The 22,333-nt window shown below is 41.0% G+C and overlaps 1 protein-coding gene across 2 annotated transcripts; it reads right to left on the reverse strand.

Annotated features, from left to right (window-relative positions):
• Positions 1 to 231: 231 nt before the first annotated feature.
• On the reverse strand, positions 232 to 21,526 carry ZNF483 (zinc finger protein 483). Of its 2 annotated transcripts, XM_082469153.1 has the most exons (7): positions 18,119 to 21,526; positions 17,518 to 17,622; positions 15,938 to 16,472; positions 15,379 to 15,467; positions 13,396 to 13,522; positions 12,923 to 13,018; positions 232 to 9,513 (listed from the first exon to the last, which is right to left on the reverse strand). In XM_082469153.1, the coding sequence occupies exons 3-7, from the start codon at positions 16,323 to 16,325 to the stop codon at positions 7,943 to 7,945; spliced, it is 2,271 nt and encodes a 756-aa protein (XP_082325279.1). In that variant the 5' UTR covers positions 16,326 to 16,472; positions 17,518 to 17,622; positions 18,119 to 21,526; the 3' UTR covers positions 232 to 7,942. The 2 variants fall into 2 exon arrangements, with proteins under 2 accessions (XP_082325279.1, XP_082325278.1); XM_082469152.1 differs by lacking the exon at positions 17,518 to 17,622.
• Positions 21,527 to 22,333: the final 807 nt, after the last annotated feature.

Here is a 22,333-nt window from a genome sequence, read left to right on the forward strand (position 1 = left end):
GGAGCTTAAAGATATGACTCAATTGCTGCAATTTCATAATAAAATTTTTAAGGAATGAGGAATGCTTCTTATGGATGAGCAAAGAAAGTGGTTTCTTGAGATGGAGTCTACTCCTGGTGAAGAACGCTGAAATGACAACAAAGGATTTAGAATATTACATATATAAACTTACTTGGCTAAAGCAACATCAGGGTTTGAAAGGACTTACTCCAATTAATTAATTAATTAATTAATTAATTAATTAATTAATTATGGGCTGTGTTGGGTCTTTGTTGCTGCGCACGGGCTTTCTCTAGTTGTGGCAAGCGGGGGCTACTCTTCGTTGTGGTGCACGGGCTTCTCATTGCGGTGGCTTCCCTTGTTGCGGAGCACGGACTCTAGGCGAGCGGGCTCAGTAGTTGTGGCACACGGACTCTAGAGCACAAGCTCAGCAGTTGTGGCACACGGGCTTAGTTGCTCCGTGGCATGTGGGATCCTCCCGGACCAGGGCTCGAACCCGTGTCCCCTGCATTGCCAGGTGGATTCCTAACCTCTGTGCCAACAGGGAAGTCCCTCCAATTTTGAAAGAAGTTCTGGTGTGAGTAAAATGTTATCAAACAGCACTGAGAGCTACTGAGAAATTGTTCATGAAAAGAAGAGCCAACCAATAAGGCAAACTTCAATGTTGTCTTATTTTAAGAAATTGCCCCAGGCACCCCAACTCAGCAACCACCATCCTGATCAGTCAGCAGCCATCAATGAGGCAAGACCCTCCACCAGCAAAAGGACTGCGACTTGCTAAAGGCTCAGATGCATTTTTTTTTAGCAATAAAGTATTTTTAAATTAAGGTATGCACATCGATTTTTTAGACATAATGGTATTGCACAATTAACAGACTACAGTAGAGTGTGAACATAACTTTTATATGCACTGGGAAACAAAAAAATTCGTGCTATCCAATTTAGGCAACATTTGTTTTATTGCAGCGGTCTGGAAGTAAACCCACAATATATACAAGATATGCCTGTAAACACAAAGATGCACAAATCTAGACAAATTATAATCAAATTGTCAAAATCCAAAGACAAAGAACCTTGAAAGCAACAAGAGGAAGTAACTCATCGTATAAAAGGGATCCTCAATGAATCTATCTTATTTCTTCTCAGAGACCTTGGAGACCAGAAGTCTGTGGGTTGATATATTCAAAGTGCATAAAGAAAAAAACTGTTGGTTGAGGATTCTATATCTAGCAAATCTGTTTATCATAATAAAGTTCATTAATGAAAAGATCACAGCTAACATCATACTCAACAGTGAAAAACTGAAACCTTTTCCTCCGATATCAAGAATAAGACTAGGATACCCACTTTAGTCACTTCTATTCAACACAGTACTTGGGTCCTAGCCAGAGCAATCACACAAGATAAAGAATTAAAAGCCATCCAGCTTAGGAAGAAAGAAGTAATATTATCTCTTTTCACAGATGACATGATCTTATGTGTTGAAAACCCTAAACATTACACACACACATACACACACACACAAAAACTGTTGAATAAGCAAATACAGCAAAGTTACAGAATATAAAATCAAAATTCAAAAATCAGTTGCATTTCTATACACTAACAGTCAACAATCCAGAAAGGAAATTAAGAAAACAATTCTATTTACACTATCATCAAAAAGAATAAATTACTTAGGAATAAACTTAACCAAAGAAGTAAAAGATTTGTACACTGGAAACTACAGAACACTGCTGAAAGTTGACACAAATGAATGGAAAGACATCCCATGTTTATGGACTTGAAGACTTAATATTGCTAAAATATTTATACTACCCCAAGTGGTCTTTCGCAGAAACACAAGAAACCATCCCCAAATTCATATGGAATCTTAAAGGACCCCAAAGAGCCAAAACAATCTCAAGAAAGAAGAAAAACTCTGGAGGCCTCACATGTCCTGATTTCAAAACATACTACAAAGCTACAGTAATTAAAACAGCTTGGTACTGGCATAAAGACATATAGACCGGGGACTTCCCTGGTGGCACAGTTGTTAAGAATCCGCCTGCCAATGCAGGGGACACGGGTTCGATCCCTGGTCTGGGAAGATCCCACGTGCCGTGGAGCAACTAAGCCCGTGTGCCTCAACTACTGAGCCTGCGCTCTAGGGCCCGTGAGCCACAACTACTGAAGCCCACGTGCCACAACTACTGAAGCCCGCTCACCTAGAGCCCCAGCTCTGCAACAAAAGAAGTCACCACAATGAGAAGCCCGCGCACCGCAATGAAGAGTAACTCCCACTTGCTGCAACTAGAGAAAGCCCACACACAGAAATGAAGACCCAACACAGCCAAAGATAAATAAATAAATACATAAATAAATAAATAAGTTTATAAAAAAAAACAAAAGAAAAAAAAAAAGACATATAGACCAATGGAATAGAGAACACAGAAACACATCAGTGCATATGGCCAAATGATTTTCAACAAGGGTACAAAGACTACACAATGTGGAAAGGATAATATCCTCAACAAACAGTGCTTGGAAAACTTGATACCCACAGACAAAAGAATGAAGATGGACCCTTATACCACACAAAAAAATTAACTCAAAATGGATTAAAGGCCTAAACATTAAGACCTGAAGTGGTAAAACTCTTGAAAGAAAATATAGGAGGAAAACTTCATGATACAGGATATGGCAATGATTTCTTGTCTATGACACCAAAAACACAAGCAAAACAAAGCAAACACAGGCAAATAGGACTACATCAAACACAAAAACTTCTACATAGCAAAGAAAACAATCAAAGCAGTGAAAAGGAATGGAATAAGAAATGAACGTTTTCATTAAAAAAAAAGGCAAAGGACTTGAACAGACATGTCTCTAAAGAAGGCATAGAAATGTCTAATGAGTATATGAAAAGATGTTCAACATCACTAATCATCAGGGGATGCAAATCAAAACCACAAGATATCATCTCATACCCGTAAGGATGGCCACTATCAAAACACAGAAAAAAGTAAGTGTTGCAAGGACATGGAGAAACAGAAACCCTTTGAGCACTGCTGGTAGGAATGTGAAATGGGTGCAGCTGCAGTGGAAAACAGCATGGAAGTTCCTTAAAAAATTAAAAATAGAATTATCATGATTTAGCAATCTTGCTTCTGGGTATATATACAGAAGACTGAAAATAGACCTTGAAGATATATTTGCACACCCATGTTCACTGCAGCATTTTTCACAATAGCCAAGAGATAGAAGCAACCTAAACGTGTATTGATGGATGAATGGATAAAGAAAATGTGGTATCTATATACAATGGAACATTATTCATCCTTAAAAAAGAAGGAAATCCTGTTGTACGCCATGACATGGATGAACCTTGAGGGCATCCAGCAATTCCACTTCTAGGTATGTATCTCAAAGAACTGAACACAGGGACTCAAACAGTATTTGCGCACCACTGTTCATAGCAGTGTTATTAACAAGAGCCAAAATAATGGCAATAACCTAAACGCCCATTGAAAAATGAATGCACAAACAAATCATGTGGTATATACTTACAACAGAATATTACTCAGTGTTAAAATAATGAAAAAAAATGAAATTCTGACGCATGATACAACATGAACCTTAAAAACATCATGCTAAGTGAAACAAGCCAGACACAAAAGGACAAGTACTGAATGATTCCATTTATACGAAGTACCTAAAATAGTCAAAATCATAGACATATGAAAAAAAAAGTCAAATAGTGGTTACCAGGGGCTTGGGGGAGGAGAGAATGGGGAGCTAATGGTTAACTACTAAGTTTCAATTAGGGATGATGGAAAAGTTCTGGAGGGACTTCCCTGGCGGTCCAGTGGTTAAGACTCCATTCTTCCACTGCAGGGGACATGAGTTTGACCCCTGGTCAGGGAACTAAGATCCTGCATGCCACGCGGTGTGGCCAAAAAAAAAAAGTTCTGGAGATGAATAGTGGGGATGATTGCACAACAATGTGAATGTACTTAATGCCACTGAAGTGTACACCCAAAAAGAATTAAAATGGTCAATTTTATGTTATGTATATTCTACCACATTAAAAAAGAACTCTAGGGACTTCCCTGGTGGCACAGTGGTTAAGAATCCACCCGTCAACGCAGGCGACACAGGTTCGAGCCCTGGTCTGGGAAGATCCCACATGCTGCGGAGCAACTAAGCCCGTGTGCCACAACTACTGAGCCTGCGCTCTAGAGCCTGCAAGCCACAACTACTGAAGCCCGCGCACCTAGAGCCCGTGCTCTGCAGCAAGACAAGCCACCACAATGAGAAGCCCGCGCACCACAACGAAGAGTAGCCCCCGCTCGCCTCAACTAGAGAACGCCCACGCGCAGCAACAAAGACCCAATGCAGCCAAAAATAAATAAAAAATAAATAAATTTTAAAAGGAACTCTAAAATAAGTAAATAGAAGTGAATTAACTGACAGGAAAAGCCTTGTCTTGTCCTGAGACAGAAAAGAAATTTCTTCAATATAAACTCATTAAGAGGAAACATTTTTAAATGCAAGTTCTTCATTTTGAAGTAAAATGTGTCATAGATAAAGAGTATAAAGTAAAACAGGTTAATAAAAGCAATTCTATAAGGAGTCCAAAGAAGTTTAAAACCTTTTGATGATCTAACCCCAAAAATGAATTTAAATATTTAGATAATAGGCCAGACTAAATATCCTTTAGGCAATTTTATGTAAGCAGTTACTGAAACCAAACTTTTGATGAATATTGTACAGCAGGATTTGAGGTTGTCTTCTGTGCCTAGTACATGGTATTTAGAAAGTTCATACTGGATAAAGGACTTATAGGTAGAATAAAAAGAACTGCAAGTTAATAATATAAATAACGTGTGGACAACACATTTCACCAAAGGAGGTACATCAACAGCTAAAGAACACATGAAAAGATTCTCAATATCATTAACCACAAAGAGATACCACTTCAATCACTAGGTTGGCTATAATAAAAAATACAAACAATAACAAGGGTTGGTGAGGATGTAACTTCATCAGGAACCACCATACACTCAAGTTCAGAATGTAAAATGACATAGTCACTTTGGAAAACAACTTGGCAACTTCTTAAAAAGTTGAACTAAAATTCACCATATAACCCAGCAACTCCACTCAGGCATCTAAGAAAAATGAAAACATTATGTCCACACAAAGACTTGCACGCTAATGTTCAAAGCAGCATTATTTTTCACAGCCAGAAAATGGAAACAACCCAAATGTCCTTCAACTGGTGAATGGACAAAATATGGGACATCCATACAATCAGATAATATTTGACAATAAAAAGGATTAAAGTACCAATATGCTACCTCACAGATGAATTCAGAAAACCACACGGATGAACTCAGAAACAAGTTAATGAAAAACTAAAGACGACCACATATGATTACCTTTAAATAAAATGTCCAGAAAAAGCAACTCTAAGGAGACAGAGAGTAGAATGATTAGTGGTTGCCTAGGATCAGGGTGGGGATGGGATTACTCTAAATGGGTGTGAGGGATATTATCATGATGATAAAATGTTCTAAAATCAGATTGTGGCACCAACTGTACAACTCAGTGAATTGACTAAAACTCACTGAATTATACATTTGAATGACTTTTACAATATATAATTTATACCTCAATAACACAGTAAAGAAAAAGGGGGTGGGGGTTATGTTCTGGATTCCCAACTGCTATTTATATAAAACTTCCTCTTATGAATGCTGGGGAATGTAAGAAGTAAACATCCTGGAACAAGCCTCTTCTCAAGATTTTTACGTATTTAATTCTTAGATTATATCTTTCCAGAAAAAAAACCAAGGTTTCTATCCTTTCAGAAAAAAACTTAAGCCGGGGTGAATAATTCTGATAAGCCATATTCCTTTCATGACTAGAATGTCTCCAGCTGGTCCACTTAGCAATAACTACATAGACTAATTTATCCCACAGCAACACTTGAACTACTGTGGGGTGGTGCACAAAGAAGAAACCAAAAACATCATCCAGAAGTAGCACTGCAAACTAAACCCATTAAATCACAGCAAATATTGCTGAATCTCAGATGAGCATTAAGCATCTCTTCACTTCCGGAAGCCGAAAGTTTACCCGTTTTGTTCTCTTTCTATAGGAGCTGCCTCAAATTTCAACTTTAGGAACTCTGCACCACTGCTGAGTCAGTGGGGCTCCTCTAGAACCCTATGACCTGAGACCCAAACCTAACTGACCCAGGGTTTTCAGTTCCTTTTTCACAGTTAGAATTATTCAGACTCCACCACTGACATTCATAAGACATAACCCACTAATATCTGTATAGTCTATTCCTGTGAGGTCTAACTTCATAACAGAAAACTTAACTTAAAATTTATTCTGTATCATTTCTACATTCTTTTCTTGAATTTTACTATCAGTGGAGTCTCTTTAGATTTTAGGATACGTATTCTCCAGATGGTAGGGGATTGTAATGTCAGTTTCCTACGGTGGGCAAGTCAAGCTACATAAATGAGATAACTCTGCAAGTATGAGAATAGATTCCCCATCTAAAGGTAGCAGCGGCTACCCGAAACCAGCTGACTGCCCCACTGAAATATGGGCCCAGTACTGTCAGCCCTTATTAATTTTTCAAAACAAGACTCTTTTTTGGGGGGTATGAAATTTCCTAATTTTTAAATGATGACAACTAATTACACACACACACACACACACACACACAAAACCACCTTACCATACAGGCCAACTAAAACATGTAAAAGGGCCCAATCTTAGCTTGTGACCTTTGCCATACAGAACGTTTGCACTTAAATTACAAGAAGCTGTACTTAGTACAGGCAAACTTTTTAAAAAATAGAATTCTATTTTGCAAAAGACAATCCATCCAAAATAGCCGTTTTCAGTACCCGTTTCCCCCCCAACCCCTCACCTATTTTCCTAGGACTGTTACTCTCATGGCTGAGATGGCCCAGGAGCATGCCATCGAGATTCCCAATCCCCACGGCCAAAGTCTAGAGGAAAAACAGGTTGGGGTGCTTTGTCCAATCAAAACACTCCCTGAAGGCAAACCTGTTTGAGCTCTCCTGACTTGTTCCTGTGCACAGCATTTGAGCAATTCTGGCATCAAGTATTCAAAAAGCATACTGCATTGTCACTAAGCCAGAAGTTCAGTAGCTTAAATGAGTTATTTTCTACTAGGGAAACTTGAAAATGCCAAAGAATCAAAAATGTTTAACTTATTCCCACAGCTTCAGAAAGTACCAGAGGTACCAAAGAAAGAAACCTCAGAAATCATTAGTCCCACCCCTTCACTTTACCAGTAAAGAAACTAAAATTCAGAAAGGTCAAATGATTTCTCCAAGGTTATATAGGAAGTTGGTCAGCAAACTGGGACAGAACCCAGATTACCTGACTACAGTCAGGTGCTCTTTCTATAAAACTACATGGTAGTGAACGCGGAAGCTAGGAGAGAAGGCAATCTGAAGAGAAGAGGTTCGTAAGATGGGCCCTGTGCACCCCTCTCCTGCTTTTTAAATTCACATTTGGCTTTTCAGAATCATTTCACATCTCATACTACTACTTTCTTCTCTTTTCATTTGACTTTACCAACCCGAATCACTATCTACTGAAAGTTGACATCCTTGCAAAGAAGAGGGGTGAATGACAAAAAGTATCTTTTTCCTAGCTGCCAACCCATCAAAGTTGCAGCTACTAATCAATGCTGCGGCAGTTTACACCCCAGGTTTTTAATGAGGGACTAATGTGACTAAATTTCCTACTAACCAATGTTGTGGTAGTTTACACCCCCGGTTTTTAATAAGGGACAATTGTGACTAAATTTCCTACTAATCAATGTTGTGGTAGTTTACACCCCAGGTTTTTGACAAGGGACAACTGTGACTAAATCCCACCCCCCACCTTACTATATTTCCAAGAATTACTCTGCAGAATGAAATCCCCGATGCCTGATGAGGCCAGAATTACTTTTGAACGTCTTCTCGCATTCGTTGCATTCGTATTCTCTCCTGCCGGTATGAATTTTCAGGTGTTCTACAAGGATTGAGCTTCGACTAAAGGTTGCTCCACAGTAGTTACATTCATAGGGTTTCTCTCCAGTATGAATTCGATGATGTTCATTAAGAGATGAACTCTGACTGAAGGATTTTCCACAGTCCTTACATTTATAAGGCTTGACGCCCGTATGAATTCTCTGATGACGGCTAAGGAGCGAATGGGTAGGGAAGGCTTTCTCACACTGGGTACACTTGTAAGGTTTTTCTCCTGAATGAAGTCTCTGATGATAAATCACAGATGTAAAATGGCTAAAAGTCATCCCGCAATCATTACACAAATACGGCTTTTCTCCAGTATGAATCCTCTGATGTCGGGTAAGGCAAGAATTCTGTCTAAAAGCTTTCCCACACTCACCACACTTGTAGGGTTTCTCTCCGGTATGAATTCTCTGATGTTTGGAAAGGGATGAGCTATGACTGAAGGATTTTCCACAGTTTTTACACGTGTAGGGTTTTTCTCCAGTATGAATTCGCTGATGCTGAATAAGAGATGAACTGTCACTGAAGGGCCTCCCACATTCTTTACATTTATAGGGTTTCTCTCCAGTGTGAACTCTCTGATGTTTAATGAGGTGGGCACTCAGGGTGAAAGATTTTCCACAATCATCACACTTGAAGGGCTTTTCTCCACTGTGGGTTCGGTGGTGTGGTGTGAGTGATGAGCTGTCACTGAAGGCTTTTCCACACTCATTGCACATGTAGGGTTTCTCCCCAGTGTGAATTCTCCTATGTTTGGTCAGTGAGGCGCTATAGCCAAAGGCTTTTCCACATTTGCTGCATTTATGGGTTTTTTCTCCAGTCTCAGTTCCCTCGTCTTTATCTACGGCTGCATCTTGACCTAACTCTTTCCAACATTTTTCGCATGTAGAGGAGTTTTTTCTCTTACTAAGGGATGAGTTTTGAGTAACGGCTACCCCACAGCTACTGCACTTCTGGGACTTTTCCCCAAAATGGATTTTCTGATGTTTCTGATGTTCAGTCAGAGATGAAGAGTGACTTAAGGCTTTCCTGCCTTCATTACATTTTCGTGGCTTTTCTCCACTGTGTTCCTTGCGGTTCGGGACAAGGTCTGAATGAAAACTGAAGGGTTTCTTGCCTTCGTTATACCTCCGAGATTTCTTCCTTAAGTAGATTCTGAGATGTTTAATTAGGTCTGAAGGTGGTTTGAAGTTATTTCCAAAAGGGCTCTTTTCTGAGTCAAATTCCTCACCCTTATTGCCTCTCCCTTGAGTTTTCTTTTGTGTGATTGCTACTTGTGAATGTTCCCTATCACTACGACCCTCCTCTAGTCTGCCATAAAGTTTCCAGGATTCTCCCGTCAAGTCACAATCACCACTCATTAGATACCTTTCTATTATTTTATCTAAAGTCGATTCTTCCATAAGAACATCTTGATTTCCGCCAGATTCCTTCAATTCACCGCTAAGTTCACACTCTAAAAGAAATAACAAATACAATATTTCCTGTTTGCAATAAAGGAAGCTGCTGCATTTGGGACTAAAATAGGAATAGAGACAGTAGAGACTGTAAGAAACAGGGTGTGGACAATTCTCAGAGTGTCATAAAACAGGGAAGGGAAAAGTGACATGTGGGAACTGGGGAAACTTAGAGCTTAGGAAAAATACTGAGGAAGATGAAAGGTTTGTGCTTTATAGTTAGAGATGCAAGTTCTCACCCTCATTTCAAATTTCTGTAATAGGTTCAAACTTATTCCTCTTGCCATCCAATCTATTCTCCTTCCAAATAATAATGATAGTGCAAACATTTATTGAATAATTACCAAATGCCACGTCCCATACCAAGCACTTTACTTGTATTTCACTTAATTTTCACAATAACCCTATGAAGTAGGTCCTATTATTATCCCTGTTTTATGGATGTGACAACTAGGCACAAAGAGTGTAAACAGCTTTCCCAAGGTTACGTGTACTGTAAGTGGTAGAGCCAGATTTTTAACCCAGTCTGACACCAAAGCCCACACTTCTGACCCCTGTACCATACTGCCTCTCCTCAAAGCAGCCAAATAGCACTAAGTTTATAGACAATGTTAATCACATCACAGATATGCAATAACACCTATGCTAGACTTTCAAAGGTTACCACAATCTGGCCCTACCAATCTTATGAATACTCTAACCAGGCATCCATTTATGGTCCCTACTACACGACAGCATCTTAATACTTCATACTGCCTAGAATTCAATCCCTATGCACCTTCACTATCACAAACACAGAAAATCTGATAGGGCCTAGGGTGCAAGTCCCACAATCTCCAACACCACCCTCTCGAGATTTGTGCTCCTCTCAGAACCCTGAATTCTTTTATTAACCACATCATTCATCCTGGCTCTTAGTTATGAGATTCCAGTGTCACTTTCATAAGACTTTTTAACCAGGTAACTATAAAATACAAAATCCTGGATGGCTCTCAAGACTTGACAGTCACCAACATGCCATCCAGACTAAGGAAGAACTGGAAGCTTAGGGGCCACATGAGCCCCAGCCATGACCGCATCAGCAAACACCAGAAGCATCTGGGAGGCCAGGGTAATGCTGGTGGCACATGTCACCAGAGGATCAATTTCAAAAAATATCACCCAGGGTTACTCTGGGAAAGTTGGTATGAGGCATTACCACTTAGCAAGGAACTAGAGCTTCTGCCCCAATGTCAACCTGGATAAACTGTGGACCTTGGTCAGTGAGCAGATACGCTAAATGCTGCCAAAAACAAGACTGGAGCTGCTCCTATCACTAATGTGGAGCAATCGGGCTACTACAAAGTTCTGGGGAAGAGAGAGCGCCCAAAGCAGCCTGTCATCCTGAAGGCCAAATTCTTCAGCAGAAGAGCTGAGAAGATTGGCGGGGGGGCCTGTCCTGGCAGCATGAAGCTACATGGAGGGAGGTTCATTAAATGCTAACGAGCGCTTTTCAAAACATAAAGAAAGAAAGTAAGACATAAAATCCTATTACCCAGAAGTTAACCATTATTAAAAATTCTGTGTATTTTCTTCTGGAAATTTTTCTGCACATTGTAGAATAGAAAATCTATGTATAATATGTACAGTTACTGTTTTTATTCATAATTCTTTCCCACCTCATTAGTTAATTCTTCATGATTTTAATCACATAATAATCCATCATATCAATATATTACTATTTAGTTATTTCCTTATGGCATGTTTATCAAATGATTAATACTTCCTCAGAACTGAGTCATAAAAGTGGAATCACTGAACCAAAGGGTAGAAAAATTCTATCACCACATAATACATGATGAGAAGTATCTGACTACTCTTCTATGGTCAAATGCTTTTTCTCTAAACCTTTGCAAATTTGATTCATAATAAATAGTACTGTCCCTTAAATGTAAATTACATTGTTGACCAGTGATTTGGAACACTTTTTTCACGTTAACAGCTTCTTAAATTTTATTTTTGTCAGTTATTTTGGTTAGCTACCTGCTGAAGTTCCTTGCTCATTTTTCTAACATACTCAGTGTTCCTTACTGATTTGCACGAGCTTTTTATAAATCATAGCCCTTGATTCTGGCTTTGTCTGTCAAAACCTTTTTCTCCATTCTGTTGTAAATGACTTTTTAAATAAGTTGTACATCTAAATGATGCTTCTTTTACATAAGCATCTTGGGGGGAGAGGCGTGTATTTATACCAATGCTGCTAGATTTTACTCAAAACATTTTTAGAATCCGTTTTCAAAACAACTCTCCCAAATGTACTTAAACATAAAAAAACAACTGCCGTCCTTTATTTGTGTAACTATGCTGGAAACAGCCAATAGGTTGACTAAAATGAATGGTTAATAAGATGGAATAGAGCAAAGTAAATTATTATTTTTTTCCTTAAAATAAACCAAGGTATTGATATATAATAATTTATTTTGATTTTTAAAAATACAAACTTAATATGTTTATTATTAAAGTGTAAGGAAGAAAATAGAGAAAAAATGTAATCCCTCAATGATAACCAGTGTTAACATGGAATGTTCTCCAGACAGTAAAATCCCATATGTATCTATACATTTAAACATATACATGTATATGTACATTTTTTTCCTTTTAACAAATTATACTATAGGTGCTGTCCATTAAACGAACTCCTATTTCTTCTCCAAGACTCAATTCAATTGTTAATTAAGCCCTTGCTCCTGTATCTTCCCACTGCTCCTTACACATGCCACCATTAGGACATACATTCCATCACCAACACGTTTAGTTCTGATGTCTACATCTATGGCATCCATGGAAACGTGCCTCTCAGAGCTCCTCCTCTGGGGTGCTTACCCAACAGCCCCCTGCTGCTGCTCAATGACCACCACAGCATCACACCAAGGCCACTTTGCCACAGGTGCTCCCAGTCAATTTCAAGTATGGCAGGGATACTAGGCCCATTTCCGTGAGGCATACGACTCTGATAGGTGACTCTTGGCGGGAAGACTCTTTTTTGGCTTTGCCAAGACCTCCTCAACCTGCACTTCAATCTAAGACTCATCCTACCCAGCCTTCCTTCCTTCCCTCTCTCGTCACAGGTGTCAGACCTGCATCACACTCTGACAGCAATCCCAGCCTCTTCCAGTCCCCTCCCAGCTTTCCTTCCCTGGAATTCTCCCCAGTAAGTCTCTGACCTGGCTAATCGTATCTGGGCATCTGCTTCTTGAGGACCCAAACTAACAGTCTCCCCTGTTAAACTGAACATTCCAGGACGGCAAGGTGGATATTCTAATCATCTTCCTATGTTAGCACCGAGCCCACCCAACATTTCCAAAATTCCTCCAAATGGCTTGGTAAAGCAACTACTTCAATTTCCTCCTCCACTTTTCACCGACTCACCTGGTCTGGAGCCTCTTGAGGCTTGTTTTTGCAGCAGCCGTGGTAGTCCAGCCCACTTTAGCTGGGAAATCAAATCTAACTTGGAAACTGGAAAGCCTGCTCATAGAGAAAAGAATAGAAAATGGCTGTTTTTGCCTAGAACAAAGACATTCCAACATTCACAGCCTCTGGTTCTCCAGGGAAGAAAAGGATGCTGCCAAACAGACTTCAATACTGGCATTTGAGGAGAACACTGGGGAAGGTATGGCCTTGGCGACAGCAAAATGGTGCTCAACATTTTCAGCTCAATGAAGCAAAGACTCTTTCTTGGAGAAAACATTGTAGAAAAGTACATTTTTAGGACCCATTTTTAGGATTAGTCACATCACCCCTGTAAGCCCAGCCAAAACAGTTAATAGCACTTATCTTTCAATAAGAATGGACAAAAAGATACCCAGCTTAGATGCTAGATGATGAAGAGAAGATGTCTTTACCCAGAAATTCTAGGTTCCTATAGTTCTCCAGCAGCACTTCCTTATATATCTCTTTTTGAGAAGGCTCCAGCGTCCTCCACTCTCCTCTGGAAAAGGTCACAGCTACATCCTTGAGTGTCATGGATTCCTAGAACACCAAAGACAGCCTTTTTGCATTGGGTTATTCCCAAATAGATCCTAAGAATTCAGAGAAGTAGTTAGGATACAAAGTACTAGTTTTGATGGTATTCAAGTTTCTGAGAATTCCAAAGCAAACTTCAAGGTAGCTATTATACATCTGTTACAAGTGACACAGAACAAGATTATGAAACAATCCCTGCCTTTGCCATTTAGTTCCTGGTGTGAAATGCTGTACAAGGATTCTCTGGAATGTCTAACACTGATCAAATTCACCCTAACACAATGATTTCTAGGATTAACAGAAAATATTAAATGAAGGATACAAATTACATTCCCAAACCCAAAATCTGCAGAATATAAGCACTACAGGCAATAATTAAACATGTAAGAGTAACATCAGTGACTATATTCTAAACTGTAATTTCCAATTGGCTCTAAGTAGCAATCATTTTCTATCACAATCAAACAAGGATCTGTGTTCAATGACAAACTCACACTTACAATTACTCCAAATTACAAATGAGCACAATTAATCCTTAAAACACACTTTCCATAGCATCCTCTACAGCATGACATTTTGAAAGGCAGTACAACAGAGTGACTATTAGCACTTGGAGTAGCTTCCTGTGGCTCCTATATCAAATTACCACAACTCTGGTGGCTTAAGACAACAGAAATTTATCCTCCCAAATTCTGGAGGCCAGAAATCTGAAACCCAGGTGTTGCGGGAACTGCACGCCCTTCAGGCTCTGAGGGAGAATCCATTCCTTGCCTCTTCCAGCTTCCTTGGCTGTCAGCATTCCGTGGTGTTCCTTGGTTTGCGGCCTTATCACTCCAATCGCCACGTCCCTTTCTCCTGTTCCTGTGTTCAAGCTCTAAGTACACTTGTGATGGCATTTAGGGCCCACCCATATAATCCAGAGTAATTTCCTCATTTCAAATCCCTATTTTATCACATCTGCAAAGACCTTTCTTCCAAATAAAGTAACATTCTCAGGTTCCAGGGATTAGGAAGTGGACATATTCCAGGGGGCCATTATCAGCCTACCAGAGCACTATTATTTACCATTGTGAATAAGAATGTTTTTTCCTGACTGATAATTATTGGTATACAGGAAACTTACTGATTTGTAACCAGCTACTTTTCTCAGCTATTGTATGAGTTTCAGTACGTGTTCAGTTGATTCTCTGAGGTTTTCCAAAAAGACTATGTTATCTGTAAGTAATATACACTTGCTTCTTTCATATCTGTACTTACCTCATTTCCTTCTTCTAGCACTGTATTGGCTAGAATACTCAGAAAATACTCATTAATAGCAGTAAGGTGAGACATCCTTATCTTCTTACTTTTTATTGTGAGGACTGCTTTTAATTTTCCAACATTATCCAGCTGGAAAATTTTCTTATCATGTTCAGGAAATATAATTCTATTTCCACCTGGCCAATTTTATCAGGAATAACTGTTGAATTTTAATAAATATTTTTGTTTTTATTAGAGTCAGACATGATCAATTCTGGTAACTGAAGTAAAATAGCATATGAAGAATGAGCTCTAAGAACGTGAAGGCTGTGAGGAAAAGGAGACTGTCTTAATTATTCTAGCGTCTTTATACCACCCAGGAGGAGCTCAGTGAGTATCTACTTAAGAATGAAAACCTGTAACCATACATGGTGACGTATGTTACCTAAACTTACTGTGGTGGTCATTTCACAATATATACAAATATCGAATCATTACATCATACACCTGAAACTAATACAATGTTGTAGGTCAATCAAACCTCAATTAACAAATTAACTTAAGAATGAAAATTTCCGGTAAAAAAAAAATGAATGAATGAAAACCAGTGAAAGGAAGCTTACTTGGGACTCAGTATTTGGAGGAACAGAAACTGTTTTATCTTCTTCAGGATTCTCCTCTTGGGAAATAACAGAATCTTGAGAGATCGTATCTAGGAAGGGGGAAAAAAAACAGTCCAACCTTTTAAATGAGCTCCTCAGACTAGAAATTATTATATATGTCACTCTGGAGAAAAAGGTCAGAAAAAACAGAAAAAAAGTTTTCCCTACGCTTTGAAGACACACAGGACAGCCAAAGATACAGTTTCCTATTAAAACCCAAGCTTCCCCCCCACCTCATAAAATATCCTTTCAACTTCTAAGCTCACAAAAACTGATTTCATTCATTCCATATACCCACTGTTTTAACATATTTAATTTTCATAATAATCTTTAAAATATTTATAAGGTATATTAAGATGAAATAACACATCTGTTTTATGTAGTAAAGTGTTTTCTTCATAGTCCTTGCACAGTGGCTTGAGCAAGAATCACTTATTAAATGAAAGTGCTCTTTTGGGGAGTTTACTTTCATATCTTGAGGAGATCTCTCCCACTTCCTCCCTCCATCTATTAATCTCACCTTCCTTTTCTTCAAGCACTTGGGTCAACTCCTCCACTAGGGTCACCACTTCCTCGCTACTCTCAGGATGTTGTGACCTGACCCAAATCCTGATCTCCCCTGGCAAAACGGTCAGGAATTGCTCAAACACCAAAAGCTCGAGAATCTGTTGTTTCGTGTGGATGTCTGGTCTCAGCCACTGAATGCAGAGCTCCCACAGTTGATTCAGGGCTTTTCTGGGTCCAGCCTCTTCGGAGTAACAAAACCACCTGAACCTCTGTCTGAAAGACTCTGGGTCAACAGTGTCTCCTCTTAGGAGCGCTTCTTGATCCCCAGGGGTCTCCATTCTTAGCACCTTGTTTTGTTCACTTGAGACCAAAGTGTGAGGATCTGGGGAGATGGCTGTCATCTCGTTCAGGCTACTCCGGCTTGCAATGTGTATCACCAGGAGGAATTCAGTCCCCTTTAGACTTCGAGTGTCAACACAGGCCACCAAAAGGCACTCTCCAGCAAAATATCAAGTGTTCCAAGGATCCACTTTATGGTCTTGCAGAAACTGTCAAGAAATATAAGTTATGAAATAAATGAAACAAATTGTGACTCCTAAAAAACATTGTTCTTAGTTTGGTTCTGATACACACACACACACACATTCTCAGAGGCCTAGAACCGCCCTACTGTATTAAAAGAATAATTTTCTCTGTAGGTGAAAAGCTGAGAAGTTACTTGAGGGTAATTAAAGGTACCCTCCAAGAAAACAGTTTCTTCAGACTAAATACTCCTCATCAGCAAAACATATCAGAAAAGGCTCACTGCTACAAGAGGATCCAAACCTATTCCACTCCTGCCCTCTCTCAATGAATGGCCACACAATTTCCCACCAGCTGCTCAACTGAGAAACTTGACTTCATATTTGACTCTCAAATTTCTAACAAAATCAATAACCAAGATCTGGTGGTTTTATTTCATAAGAACCTCTCCATTCTCTCCTACTGAAACTACCTAAGGACAGCCTTCTTCAATTCAGTCTCACACCAAAGCCTAAGGATTCCTTCTAATATGCAAGATGTGGTCCTATCACTCCCCAACTGCCTCAAGATAAAATTCAAACACTGAAGCCACAAGTGATGGTCTAGAAACCTTGCCCTGATGACCTCACCTCCAGCTCTAGCTGCCCCTGATGGACACTGCAGCCGTAAGAAGGTATCTCTCCATTTCCAAAAACTCTAACTCCTTCCGCCTTTGCACTAGAGCCATTCCCTCTCCTTGGAATGCTGCCTTCTTTTCCTCTCCTACCAAGCTTACTCATTAAAACTTGACTCCTTTCCACTGTCACCTCTTGTATGAGGCTTTCTCTGATTCCCAAGTGCTCTTCTGCACAAAGCCTGCCCTGTGTTGCATGCATTTTCTCATTCCACAAATAACTGACCATATACAATGACCTGAGAGCGGGACACTAAGGAGACAGGCATGGACAGTGAAACTGGGCCCCCACCCTCACAGAGCACCCAAAAAATGACAATATAGTCTGAGACGTGCTTCACTCCGGCAAGTGAGGACACTGTCCTCCAACGGCAACTATCATACCAAAAATTACCCACCTCCGAGCACAAAGGCCGGCATACAGTATGCATTACGTCATTTCTTCCTCCGCCAAATATTAGGCGCCCACCACGTACCTGGCGCCGCGCTGGACACCTGAGACTCTGCAGTGGTTAAGCAAGGCACCTGTCACGATCTCCAGGGAGCTTACAATAAAGGCTCTGCGAAAATGTGACGCAGGCAGAAAGAAGTTCTCAAACGAGGGGGGTGCGGGGGGGAATTTGCCCCGCAGGGGACGTTTGGCAATGGCTGAAGACATTTTGGTTATCACGACTAAGGAGGAGGGATGCTACGGGTACCTAATGAGTGGAGCCAGAAAGGCTGCTAAACAACCCGCAGTACACGGGACAGTCCCCTACCCCCATGCTCACACAATGAATTTTCCCGCCCAAAATACCAAAGTAGCGAAGTTGCAAGACCATGGGCGCAGGGAAGCGATGGAGGAAAGCTCCATCCAGGAGCGCACCCACCTCCCGCAGAAGCTGCGGCGTTGGGTGTGCACAGCGAGACTGCCCTCGGCCCCCACCCCGCCCAAGGTGCGCCCTCGGAGCCGGCGACCTGGCCGCAGCCCCCAAACTAAGGGCCCGGGGCAACCACTACCTGCGTCAGGACCCGCAGCCGTGACCCACACCACCGCAACAGGCTTCTAGAAACTGGTCCTGCAGGAGCTGCGCGCGCAAGCCCCACCGGCGGGGGGCTCACTGCGCCTGCGCAGGGGCGCAGAACTACGATTCCCGGGATGCGCCTGTCCCGCTTTGCGAAAGTCCCGTGCTTTCCATAGGCTCCCAGCCCGGCCTGTTGCGCATGGTCTTTGGGAAGCGCTGGTGGTCTCAGCTGCGGAATTATTGCTGCGCCAGAGGCCTAAAGGCCTAGAGCCGTCTCAGGTTTTCAGATCTATGATGTTCTGTTTCCTTGGTAACCTCAAACCGTCCCTCCCCTCTTCCTTACCCTTCTCCGAAATCCAGTCTGCAAAAACCCACTGCAGAAGCATATTAGTGGTGCATTCACTGCAAGCCATAATTAATGCCGCAACTTGAATTAAACAAATATTAATTTTATGGCTTACACACCTGCCACCATAATGGTCCAAACCACCATCATGTCTCGCCTGGATTATTGCAATAGCTTCTTGATTTCACTTTTCTTCTCTTGTCTCTTCACGTTGCAGCCAGAGAGATGCTTAAAAAACCAAAAACAGAGTATAGACTTCCTCTACTGAAAACCCTCTAAAGCCTTCCCATTTCACCCAGGGTAGAAATTCTAATTTTTACAGTGGGCTACAAGGCCGATGGAATCTTGCCACTCATAACCTCCCTGACCTCTACCCCCACTTCCCTGCTCTAGTCACAATGGCCTCCTCGCTCTCCCTCTCCCTCCAACCTGCCTGGCACGTATGGCTGACTTGCTGCCTGCCTAGGTATCCTGTATGGCTCACGAATCTTCTCAGTGAAGCTCTATCACTTCTCTGCTTAAAGTGGAATCCCATCCCCACTCCTATTTCCCCTTTCAACGTATCATATCATTTTCTTATTTGATTACTGCTTATTCTCTGCTTTTTCACTAGACTATCAATTCCACAAGGATAAGGATTTTTATCTGGTTTGTTCCATGGAAATACACTCTCCAGGCCCTAGAACAGTACCTGGCATGTAGTAGGTGCTCAACAGATATTTGTTGAATATGTGAATGGTACTTGCAGGGATTACTGGGGGAATAGCAAAAAGGGCTGACGAACTCCAGAAGGATTGTCGGGAGTGTCCTATAACTAAGTGACTTTTGGAGCGGTGCCCTTGGGAGAGAAAAGTATTCTAGACTGAAGGAGCAGGGTGAGTCAAGGCTCTGAGACTTTAAAGGAACAGAACAAGCTCAACTAAATGAACCCCTGCACTCATCTCACAGACAGCAAGGCAAGCCGAGGAAACGGGGCTGCCCGAAGTCAAGAAGCTGTCCAGTCCCAGGTCTGAATGCATTTTCTTCTCCTCTACCACCTCCCCTTGACTGGCTGAAAATGGAGGGGACATCAAGGAGAAGCTGGAGGGGGCTTCCCTGGTGGCGCTGTGGTTAAGAATCTGCCTGCCAATGCAGGTGACACGGGTTCGAGCCCTGGTCCAGGAACGTCCCAAATGACGCACGTGGAGCAACTGAGCCCGTGCACCACAACTACTGAGCCTGCACACTAGAGCCCGTGAGCCACGACTAAGCCCATGTGCCACAACTACTGAAGCCTGCGCGCCTAGAGCCCACACACCGCAACGAAGAGTAGCCCCTGCTCGCCACAACTAGAGAAAGCCCACGCAGAGCAATGAAGACCTGATGCGGCCAAAAAAAGAAAAAGAAAATTCAATTCCTTAAGACAGGAACCTCTTATTAAAGAACTATATCATAATAACAAGAAATAGAGAATGCATAGGTTGGAAATTTAAACATGACCTTTGCCCCTTTAAGAGTTAATCTCGTATTCATTGTGCTCCTCTAGTCATCAGAACGCAAATTTTTCTAATTATCTCTTCTATTCTTGAGAAATGCTAGACCAACAGAGTACTTTGGATTCCCAGAGAACTTATGTCAACAAGGTCATTTCTTTTTTTTTTTTTTTTAATGTTATTTATTTATTTATTTTTGGCTGTGTTGGGTCTTCGTTTCTGTGCGAGGGCTTTCTCTAGTTGCGGCAAGCGGGGGCCACTCTTCATCGCGGTGCGCGGGCCTCTCACTATCGTGACCTCTCTTGTTGCGGAGCACAGGCTCCAGACGCGCAGGCTCAGCAATTGTGGCTCACGGGCCTAGTCGCTCCGCGGCATGTGGGATCTTCCCAGACCAGGGCTCGAACCCGTGTCCCCTGCATTGGCAGGCAGACTCCCAACCACTGCACCACCAGTGAAGCCCAGTCATTTCCCTCTTATCTATTATCATTTCAACCTATGGTTTGTTTTAATTTCAAGCAAGCTTGAATCAAAGTTTGGGACTTCGGATTTTCATTCTGCAACACCCAGAAATGAAAGGCTATGCTGTTGCTGGATCATTTGGTTGCAGTTCCTTGGGGGATGATCTTCAATTCCTGTTGCAGAGATCCTGGGAGCTGCCCAGTTCCTATCCTTCATGATGTTTAGTTTTTCTTTGTTTCTGTGAACTACTCCAGTACTCTTCTTCAAATATTTTTGTACATACATGAGATTTTTCTGTGCCAGGAACCAGAGAAACCCCAACTGACAGTACTCAGTGACAATATGTAGATAGTGAATAAAAGTGAGGGAGAAGAAGGGATTATAGGCTACTCCAGGGTCTCTGGTTTGATCAACTGGATGCTGGTTCCACATACACTAAGGGACACAGGAAGAAGGTTTGAGAAAGAAGATTAAAATTCAGTTGGGGATACATTGAGTTTGAAGCACATGTGGGACATCTAGGTAGAGATGACTTAACTGGAGAAAGAAATGAAAGAGTCATTTAGTAATTAAAGATGAGGGAGTGAGGATTGCGATGAAGAGGAGGTGGAGTGAGAAGTGGTCTGTGGTTAAAACCCAAGGAAATGCTGACTTTGAGGGGGTGGCAGAGAGAGAAGGCAGTGAAGTTAACTGGTAAGTAGAAAAGAATCAGGAGAAACTGGTAAAGGAAAACCAACAGAGGAGAATTTTGAAAGGGATGACGGAGTCAATAGTTCTAATGAGATTGGAATGAAAAAGTGTCCATGGGAGTTTGCAGTTGGTTGATCCTCAGGCAATTAATTTCAGGGAAGTCCAGGGGGTTGAGGAAAGAATAAAGGTGCAGCCTGAATATGAGAATGGAAAGAGAAGGTATTGGGTAGGTTATTTTTTCAAAGAGAGACTAGGGACAGAATAGGATAAGAAGGAAGAACACTGAAGATGCATTTTTCTGGAACAAGGGTCCTCAGGAGTACAGGAAGATTTTCTTAGGATATAGGGGCATGGATAGTACTAAGAAAATCAATCTCTAGATCATATATAGTGTTTCTTCAAATTGCTTTGCCTAAGAATGCCTTTAAAAATCAGGATGTCCTATTTCACAATGGCCCTTCTCTCACTTTACAAAAGCAAGCCATGCCTCTCAGCCATCTCCCGACTAGAATAACGAGGGTTGATTGCCCTCAGAGGAAGAACTTGACGACTACCATCAAAGGGACAATTTGATATATTCAATTAGGTAATGAGGAAGTGAATAACAGCAACTGGGTGTCTTCTTTTTTTTTTTTAAAGCCCCTGTCCTTTTCATTGAAATACATTTCCAATAAAATTTTACTTTTCATGTTTAATAACTCTCAAAAGCTGTAACATAAAAAAAAGCTGTAACATAAAAAATATGCTAATCACTAATAGTTGAAACCTTAAAAAATGTTGTAATGTATTTATGTTGTTTTTGATAAGTTCTGTACTATTAACTATGATTATTCATAGTAATTTTTAAAATAACCATAGAAAAATTTTCAAATATTTAAATTTATATACATATTTTTGTTGAAGAAAAGGATGATAAAGTAAACAATAGGACTTTCAAGGTTAAAACTATATTGCCTTAGTATAAATTGTTGTGCACTACTCCTCGTTGCAGTGTGCGGGCTTCTCATTGCGGTGGCTTCTCTTGCTGCAGAGCATGGGCTCTAGGCACGTGGGCTTCAGTAGTTGTGGCACACGGGCTTAGCTGCTCCGTGGCATGTGGGATCTTCCCGGACCAGGGATCGAACTCGTGTCCCCTGCACTGGCAGGCGGGTTCTTAACCACTGCGCCATCAGGGAAGTCCCAGGCCTTTATTTTATTTTATTTTTTAAAAAATATTTATTTATTTATTTGGTTGCCTGGGGTC

The sequence above is a fragment of the Balaenoptera physalus genome, assembly GCF_965194825.1.
Source record: "Balaenoptera physalus genome assembly, chromosome: 7".
In the NCBI taxonomy this organism is placed as follows: domain Eukaryota; kingdom Metazoa; phylum Chordata; class Mammalia; order Artiodactyla; family Balaenopteridae; genus Balaenoptera; species Balaenoptera physalus.

Coding starts and splice junctions, on each gene's coding strand:
- ZNF483 (XM_082469152.1), bottom strand. CDS start 16,325: ATGACAGCCATCTCCCCAGATCCTCACACTTTGGTCTCAAGTGAACAA. Junction 15,468..15,937: donor AGTGCTTGAAGAAAAGGAAG/GTGAGATTAATA, acceptor CCCCCTTCCTAG/ATACGATCTCTCAAGATTCT. Junction 13,019..13,395: donor TAGGAACCTAGAATTTCTGG/GTAAAGACATCT, acceptor CTCTATGAGCAG/GCTTTCCAGTTTCCAAGTTA.